Genomic DNA, 9,680 nt, shown 5'->3' with positions numbered 1-9,680 from the left:
TTGTTGAACATTTTTGTTATACATTTCTCTGCTGTTTGTGTTTCCTTCATCTGAGAAGTGTGTTTTCATTTTCAGATGCCCATTTTTTGATTGGGTCTTTAAATTTGAGAGGGCTGGTTTTTTTTTTTTGAGTCCTTTATATGTTCTCAAGAGTAACCCTTTGTCAGAGGAACAGCTGGTAAACATTTTTTCCCACATTGTGAATTGTTTCTTTACTCTGTTAGTGACTTCTTTTACAGTACAAAAACTTTTTAGGTTGGCCAGTGGATTAAATCGCTTTCTTAGGCAGACACAGGGACTGGGTTGGATCCCCAGCCTGCTGTGCTGGCCCCACCCCTGGAGCATGTGAGACAGCCATTTAGACTGGGCATGGTGGTGGGTGCCTATAATTCTAACACTTAGGAGGCTGAAATCAGGAGGATCACTGTGAGTCCAATCTGTGTAGTGAGACCCAGTAGACCTTGTACTAAATACAACAAAATAAAACAAGACTTTTTAATAAGATGAGATCCCGGTTGTTGATTCTTTGTGATAGTTCCTGTGTGATCAGGGTTTTATTCATAAAGTCTTTACTTACTCCAGAGTCTTCAAGAGCTTTACCTATTCTATCATCCAATGCATTTATTGGTTCTGTTTTTTTTCTTTCTTTTGCAGGCGCTTGTGCCACTGAGCTATGTCTCTGGCCCTCTGTTTCAATATTTGGATCTTTGATCCATTTCAAATTTAGTTTAGTGCATAGTGAAAAATGTGGGTCCAGTTTTAATCATCCGCATGGGCAGAGCCAGTTTTTCTAGCGCTATTAGAGGCTTTCCTTCAGTGAATGTGTTTGGCACCTTTGTCAGAGATAGGGTGGCTGAGTATGTCTGGAGTTGTTCATCTTCTAGTCTATTCCATTGATTTTTAGGGCCTTTTTCTCACACTACTGTGCTGTTTCTATCACAGTAGCTTTATAGTATGATTTCAAGTTGGGGGTTGTGATGCCCTGCCCCCTGCCTTGACTTTGTTGCCCAGAATTGCCTTTGCTGTCCTGGTCTTCTGGTTCCAAATGAATTTTAGGATTATTTTTTCTAGCTCTGTGAGATATGCTATTGGAATTTCATCAGAATTGCATTAAATCTGTATAACAGCTTTGGAGCTATGGTCATTTTCACTATATTGGTTTTTCCTATCCAAGAGTAAAGGATATCTTTCCATTTTTTTATATCCACTTCAATCTCCTTTTTCAAAGTCTTGTAATTTTCAATGTAGAGTTCTTTTACATCCTTTGTTAGATTGACTCCCAGGTACTTCATTTTTTTTTTGTTTGTTTGTTTTGTTTGTTTGTTTGTTTGTTTGTTTTTTGGATGTGATTGTGAAAGGTGTTTCCCTTATTTCTCTCTCAGTGAGTTTGTTATTTTTACACAGGAAGGCTATTGACTTTTGAGTGTTGACTTTGTATGCAGCTGTGCTACTAAATTTGCTTATTAAATCTGGCATTTTTGGCTGGGGAGACAGGGGCATAAGCACCTGCCTAGCAAGCACAAGGTCCTGAGTTCAATTCCTGGTAGAGAAAAAAAAAAATTAGCAGATTTTTTAGTGGAAATATGGGGTCTTCTATGTAGAATATCATGTCATCTGCAAATAATGATAATTTAACTTTTCCTTTTCCTATCATTATTCCTTTTATTTCTTTCTCTTGTTTAATTGCTCTGGTTAATGTTTTCAGGTCTGTATTGAATAGGAGTGGAGACAGTGGACCTCCTTGTCTTGTTCCTGATTTTAGAGAGAAAGCTTTCATTTTTGTCCATTTAGTATGATATTGGCTGTTGGTTTGTTGTAAGATGGCTTTTATCAGATTGAGATAAAGAGCGTCTATTCCAATTCTCTGGGGTTTTTAGTATGAGTGGGTAGCTGGACTTTGTCAGAAGCTTTATCTGCTTCTCTTGAGATGATCATATGATTTTTGTCCTTGGCTATATTAACATGGTGTATTACATTTATTGATTTAATCATCTTGATGACTTGCTGCATTTTGTGTCTTGTTGATGAGTTTTGTATCTGTGTTCATTAGGGAGATAGACCTGAAATTCTCTTTTAGTTGGATCCCTCTCTGATTTTGGTATCAGGGTGATGCTTGCTTCCAGGAATGAATTTGAGAGTATTGCTTCTCTCTTTTTTTTTTTTTTTAAAATTTATTTATTTATTTATGTGTGTGTGTGTGTGTGTGTGTGTGGCCAGCTCAGCCCACCAGGGGGCGGGGCTGGCATGTGGTGCTGGGGGATTGAACCGCGGTCCCTGTGCTTTGCCAAGCTTGTTCCACGTAGGTGCGTTAGACCACTGAGCCATCTCACCAGCCCAGTATTGCTTCTCTTTCAATTTCATTAAAGAGTTTGAGAGGTAGTGATGTTAGGTCTTCTCTAAATTTCTTGTAGGATTTGGCAATGAATCCATTAGGGCCTGAGCTTTTCTTTTTTGGTACGTTTTAAATTACATCTTCCATTTCACTGATTGATATTGGTTTATTTAGGATTTTTGTATCTTCTTAATTTAGCTTTGGTAACTCATATGCATCTAGGAATCTGCCTATTTCTTCTGCATTTTCCATCTTATTAGAATACAAGTTTTCAAGGTGGGTATAGATGATCTGGATTTCTGAAGGTTGCATTATAATTTTGCTCTTTTTGTTCTTAATTGTGTGGATTTGACTTTTTTTCTTTCCTTTTTTGGGGGGATAAAGTTAGATAAGGGTTTTTTCAGTTTAATTTAATCCTTCAAAGAACCAACTCTATGATTCATTAATTCTTTGTATTATTTTCTTAGTCTCCTTCATACATGCTTTTGCCTTGGCTTGCTCTTCTTTTTTTTAGATGTTGAGGTTCACTGTTAAGTTGTTTATTTGTATTTGCTCTGTTTTCCTGATACAAGTATTCACTACTATAAATTTCCCTCTTAGGGCTGCTTTCATTGTATCCCCTAAATTCCAGGATGTTGTATTGTCATTATCATTTAATTGTAGAAACCGTCAAATCTTCTTTAACTTCATTTGTGACCCTTTGGTTGTTTAGGAAGGTGCTATTTAATTTCCATGTGTTAATGAAGTTCTTGTGCTTCTTTTGCCATTTCCAGTTTCACTGAACTATGGTCTGGTAATATGCATGGGATAATTTCAGTTTCTTTCCATTTACCTAAGCGTGTTCTATAAGCTAATATATGTCTATTTTGGAGAACATCTTGTGTACAGCTGAGAAGAATGTATATTCTGGTGCTGTAGAGTGGAACGCTCTGTAGACATCTACTAAGTCCATTTGTTCAGAAGTTTGGTTCAGTTCTAATATTTCACTTTTATTTTATTTTTGTCTAGTTGACTTGTCATTTTGTGATACTAGGGTATTGAGATCCCTCCGTACAATTGTTAGTGCTTATTTGATTTTTCATGTCCAGTGATACTTGTTTTATGTAGTTGGATGCACTGGTGTTTGGTGCATATATATTTATGATTGTTGTCTCATCCTCTTGGATTGCTCCCTTTTGTTATGGTCTGTGTATAGTTGTCCCCCCAAAGCCTCATGCAGTCATGGGCGGCTTCTGGAGTTTGTGATTGATTATTGTGGGTGTGGCTGCTGCACCTGCCCTGGGGCAGGTAATTTGCATTACAGTGTGAGGAGGGGAGACTAGCTAGCTGCTTGAGCTGCAGCCCCTCCCTTTGCTTTTTGCTTTTTGCCACCACCATGAGCAGTTGCCCTCCGCCGTGTGCCACTCTCTACCTTGGAGCCAGCTGAAACCTCCAGTAACTGTGAGCTAAATAAACCTTTCCTTCCTTCATTTTGGGAGTTGGGTATTTGTCCCAGCAATGAGAGAAGAGTAACTGAGACACCTTTACAAGGTTACAGTGACCTTCTTTAATTAATCTTGGCTTGAAATTCACTTTGTCTGCAAATAGAATAACTCCCCCTGATTTTTTTCAGGCTTCCTGTCACATACAGTATTGTTTCCCATCCTTTGACTTTCAGTCTATGAATTTCTTTTCAAATTAAATGTGTTTCTTGTGTGTCAGATATTGTTGGATCTTGCTTGACCCATTCTGTTGGTCTGTGTCTTTTGACTGGTGAACTGAGACTGTTAACACTGATGGTTGTAACTGATATGTACTGCCTTGTCCTTGTCATGTTATTTTCCTGTTATTGGCTCCCCATCTTTTTTTTCCCTCTCCTTCCGTTTAATTGTTTACCTTGCAGATTCCAAAGACTAGTTTAGTTAATAAGGACACAGATATAAACCAGAGCCAGCTTACACATTTGTCTTCTATTGAGCATTCCATTACATTCTATGTAATGACGATCCTCTAGATTTGTCCCTTGAACCCAGCAAGGCATAGGATGTACAGACAGCGTCTCTTGATTAGCTTCTACTTGCCTTTGTGCGTCCTTAATACGTGGCATTTTTCATATGCTTGGTTACAGACCAGCTGTGGAAAGTAGTTTTCTCTCTTTGGTTATTCCACGTGTTTGCTAGGTTTGCATTATTACCCAAGCTAATTTATTTTTCCTTTGCAGACCTTCCTAAATCCTCATTATGGAATAAATCTGGTGTCAGCATATATAATCATGGTGGTCATGGCCATCTGGGCATTTTTTGTTGCTGGAGGCAGCTGCCGAAGCCTGAAACTCTGCCTGCTCTGTCAAGACAAGGACTTTCTTCTTTACAACCAGCGCTCCAGATAACCTCCGACAGTCAGCGCCTCCCAAAGAGCAGGCTGCGTCTTTAGAGGAAGCACAACTGTGCCTTTTTCTAAAAAAAAAAAAAAAAAAAAAAAAATTTTTCCTGGTGGAATTTAGAAACATGAAACTAGATAGGAATTTGGTTCCCGTGGCTTTCAAGCAACAGGTCTCTGAAAGGGAAGTGTCCGGTGGGCTGCTCCTTGGCTGCGCGTGAGTCACCTGGGGCTTCATAAAGAATTCTGGTTGTGGCTTGGTGCTGCAGGTTTTGTTAGCCGGCACATTGGGTAATTCTTGAAAGCTCCGAGGTGATTCCAGGGCCGAACCACTGGGTCCAGATGGGAACTTTGCAAGAACACCCTAAGCCGCTGGGAGTCCGGTGTTTGCTTCCTCACTCAGCTTCTGCTAAGCAGGCAAATTTCGGAATGCCACATCCTAGTTAGCCTTTGCCTTTTTATATTCTGAGGTCACAGAAGGCTAAAGCCTGCACCTCAGGGGCTTTTTCCATGGGCTTCCCTAGGACCATCTTAGAGAATCGTGGCAGGCCGTGCTCAATGCAGTAATAAATTACGCTGACTGGCCGTAGGTTAGCCAAAGTAAGACTTGACTTGTAAGTTACGTTTTCTTCAAGTTCTTCCATTCTAGGTTTTGTCTTCTGAGGTATTATGTTTATTTTTAGTTGAAGTTCAGTTTAAGATTGTATTCTGACTTTCTTGGGAAAGTATAAAATTAGGAATTGTGCGACTCTGAGAGTCCTCAGCTTGGAGCTGCAGGTTTTCCCGTCTGCTAGGTGCTGGGCCAGAGAGGTGAAGCCCGTTGTTTCAGCTGTGTAGGGAGCTGAGTCCTGTACGCTGGGACAAGCTTCACTGAGAACATAAGGAAAACACACCGCAGGGCGATGGGGACGCTTCTCCTTTTCTCCTGTGATGCTGACTAGCGCTTTCACCCAAGTGCTGTTGTATCAGGCTGTCACCTAAGCCATATGAGGTTTAGATCTACCAGTAGGTGGTTTCTCTGGCGTTTTACAATTTCTGAGCAGTCATTTATTTTGGTTTCCTTTATAAAGAGAAACTGCCAATGAATTGTGAGTTTACTGACTGGAAATTGTCCCCAGGGGATGTCTATAGGGAGCTGATAGTGTGAAATTGAAATTATACATTAAAGTAATACCTATACATGAAACTCATGTGTTGTAGAACATTTAAAAGAAATAGGGCCAGCAGTGAGTCTTCAGAAGCGGCATGACAGATGAGTGAGTTTGGTAGGACGGGGGTAGGGAGGAATGATGGGCATATTTGGAACAGATGTGCAGCCAGTGTTTTGAGCTAACCGTGTATCATTCCAAAGATGAGATGTTGCACGTGAACTAGAGCCTTACTGATGAAACCTTCTTATGTGTAAAGACATTAGAGCATCCCAGTTGAGAGATTCAAGAGGAGTAGGTCTTCTAAGAAGGCTGTAAACAATCTCATAAGCAGTTGTAATTAATCATTCCCCTGAAGGTGATTAGAAACACTAATACCAGTGCTTCTACTGGAGCTTGTAGTTTTTTAGTTTTCTGCAAGAATTTCCTTGGACTAGAAGAATCAAGGATGTAAACACTGAACAGAGGAATTTCTTGTGCAGATTCAGGAGAGAGAAGATACCCATAGACCTGGGATTTAATCTTAACAGAACACGGTATTCTTTGGTGAAGAATAAGAAAAATACATAGTTGGTTATTACTATTGACTTACAAATCTCTTAAGTAGATGCTCGACAAAATAGCTGCCAGTATGTACAGAAAATCTGAAAATTTTGTTTATTAATCATACTTGAGCTCTGAACAAGTTGCCTGTGTACTGATACCTTTCTATTAAGAAGCTGGGGAGGGGGGAGAACAAGCTGGCATACTGTATAATCTCATTTACTAAAACTCCAGATAAGAAGGAAATTTTCCTTGGTGAGATTTATCTTAGTTCAGGAAATTATTTCGTAATCTTTGTTCCCTATAAGAAGGGAATGCTGTAGCCCCGACATCTTTTAGAATGCATTGCCATCGTTGGCACAGCCGACTTTGCAAATAGGTTGCTTTGCCTCCTGCCAAGGAAGCCTAGAGGGAAGGTGTAGTTTTCTTTTGTTGCTGTATGGATATTGAAGCGCTCCATGTCTTGTTTTCTTGGGGCTTGTTTTGTTTGTTTGCATTTCTTATCTATGGTGAGCTAATAACTGGAGAGGATGAGTAGGGACCGTATGTTCTCCACACTGGGTTTTCTCAGTCTGGAAGGAAATGTAGACATAGTTAAAAATTGACCTTAGAGTTGGGACTGTTATTGCAGTGCTTGGACATTATGCCTGGTGAATAATATTGATTCCATTGCTCTCTAATATAAGCCCTGTATTTATTTTTTACTCATGTGAATTAGTCCTCATAACTGGAAATGTCTTGTTACCTCAATCCTGGCCTGTCTGATTGACAGTATAGTAGCAGCAGCCTCTTCTAGAGCACAGTGATAGAAACCTGGCTGAAAGAAAGTCATGATATGTGCGGACTGTGCAGGAAGTGGTGTTTGTTCCCGTGTTTTCCTTCTTTGTGGGTACATTTCACTGTTTGCTGAGCTGCGCATGGCCCATTCTACACCAGAAATGGTAGGTGCGCTTAGCCACACAGTGTTTGCAACATAAGCAACTGCGACAGAAGATTCTGTACCCGGTACTGTTCCCAGTCTCTTCAGTCAGCAAGGGCCACAGAGTGACCCTGAATCTGGGCTGAACAGCCAGCGAGGGTGGCAGGCAACCCATGGGGGCACCTCAGCCAGCTTCCTGTGAAGCTAGCTTTCTGTTAGCTGAGTTTCTTCCAGGCTCCGCCATTTCAAACTGCAGGTAGACAAGGTAATTGCCACACCAGACTTGCTAAAAATGCTTTGCTTGTAACATTTTATTTACAATTATATTTATATTTCTCAGTTAATAAGAGACTTTATTCTAGTAAAGTGTAGTAAGGTTCAGAAGAGATGTCTTTATGTAAAAGATGCAAAATTTTATATGTTATACCATTATGTCCTACCTACTTGCAATACCAGATATGGCACACACAACACACAATTCAGTGGACTCCTTCCGGACCTGTATTTGTCAATGAATAATAAAAAGATGGTTTGACACTATTCATTTCCCATGTTTTCCCTTCTTTGGATCAGTGTATCCTTCAGTACTTGGCGCTACAATTTTTGGTTTTTTCAAAACCTGCCTGTATCTTCTGTTGTTTATGTTCATCAGCTCAGAAGCATTTTGCAAAGAAAAATTGTAAGTTGTTCCCTCATTTAAAATTCGTAAAGCCTATCTCATGTCTGTGTGTTCAGAAACAGGTTGGGGCAGAGGAGTTCTTTGTGATTTCTAAAACCAAGCTGAAAGAATTCCTCCAAGGTCCTGGGATCTCACTTTGAAAAAACTCCTCTGAGTAATGGTAAACAGTGAATTAATGAAACATCACAATCATGGCTAACAGTAGAGTCAGTTTAACTTCCAGTGTTCTTCTCCTCCTTGATGAGACTATACAGCTAAGGTTGAATTTGGCCTTGGCCATGAGACAGGGCACATGGGAGCTTATCATGACCTGTCACTCCAGCCCATGTGGTGGCAGTTTGCTGCAGCTTGAAATGAGACCATTCAAGGTTTCTGTTGCCATGTCACTGGATAATGCCAGTCCAGGGAGCAGAGTGTCTGTACTTCTAGCTTGTAAGCCCAAGAGGAGGCGCACACTCCTGGGGTGTGAGCCAGGATGTGCGTAGTTTCATTGACCCTTTCTCATTGAAACTGTGGCTATCATTTAATTGCCATTCACTTGACATTTATGGAATGGAGATTGCCCTATGATCAGCCTCCCTGGAAAGAAGTACATATTTTACCTCACTGAAAAAGTAGAACTGAAGAACCACTCAGTTGATTATGGATCCAGTCTAAGTAGAATGGAGATCTGACATATTCTAAGGTGCCCATCATAATAACGTCCCCAAAGCAGGTTCTGGGTATAAAGCTCAGCAATTTCGAGGTGATACAGCCTATGTGAGGACCACTATGAGTCCTGCTTTTATTTGGTAGTAAAACTACACATACCTATTTCTATTGCTTATGCAAAACCAAAGAGAGAGTTTAAGTGCTTACATTGGGCACGGAACATCGCATAGCTGCTTAAAAAGATGAAAAAAAACCCCAAGATGGTAGGGATCTGTGTCCTTGGGGAACACATAAAACATATACGCATTACAGTACCTTTCCATTTACTGAGACATATCTGACACCAACAGCTGAAGAGGAAAGGATTACTTGGCTTATGGTTTGAGAGAGTTCAGTCCGTGGTTGTCTGGTTCAAAGTTGAAACAGCATGGGGGCAGGGCATGGCAGAGAAAAGCAGGGAAGGCAAGGAGGACAAGAATACACCCAGAGACCACCCCTCTGACCAGACCCCATGTCTGAGCATGTAAGGCTTTTGGGAAACATTTTAGATTTAAACCATAACAAGTGTTATTTAAAGGTAACTATAAAGTACAGTATAAAGTAGCTTGAGTATATAAGATGCTTCAAATTGTAGGAGTGGACAGAGGAATCTGGGTAGTGGATATAGATCAAAAGGAAAAGGTAGTGGCTGAGCCCTGGGACGCTGCACAGAAGGGACTGCAAAGGAAAGGAGTGGTCAGTGCAGAAGAAAAACTCAGGGAGCATGGTGAGCCAGGAGCAAGGGATGTGAAATGCCGTGAAGAACGAGTACAGAGAAGGAGAATTGATGCATTGAGGTGACTTGCTGTGGCCTTGCTGAAATCAGTTTCAGTGTAGAGATAGGGTGAGCTTGTAAGTGGAGCAGGTTACCCGGAATGGGAGATAAGCAAATACACAAGCGTGCCTAACTCGGGATATAGACATTGTAGAGGAGTGGAAAAATAGCCTGGGTGGGTGGGGAGGGAGGGAGAGAGAGAGAGAGAGAGAGAGAGAGAGAGAGAGAGAGAGAGA

The 9,680-nt window shown here is 40.7% G+C and overlaps 1 protein-coding gene across 1 annotated transcript in view; it reads left to right on the top strand.

Annotated features, from left to right (window-relative positions):
• Aph1b (aph-1 homolog B, gamma-secretase subunit) overlaps window positions 1-7,837 on the top strand; it is a 37,551-nt gene extending 29,714 nt beyond the window's left edge. Inside the window, exon 6 of the mRNA XM_004628835.2 lies at window positions 4,533-7,837. Coding sequence (XP_004628892.1) covers window positions 4,533-4,700 — 168 coding nt within the window. The 3' untranslated portion in view covers window positions 4,701-7,837. The remainder of the gene's footprint in view (window positions 1-4,532) is intronic.
• Window positions 7,838-9,680: the final 1,843 nt, after the last annotated feature.

Source organism: Octodon degus, unplaced genomic scaffold, assembly GCF_000260255.1.
Source record: "Octodon degus isolate 3935 unplaced genomic scaffold, OctDeg1.0 scaffold00026, whole genome shotgun sequence".
NCBI lineage: Eukaryota > Metazoa > Chordata > Mammalia > Rodentia > Octodontidae > Octodon > Octodon degus.
Note: the sequence above shows the minus strand (reverse complement) of the source record. Positions and strands in the feature narration are given on the sequence as shown.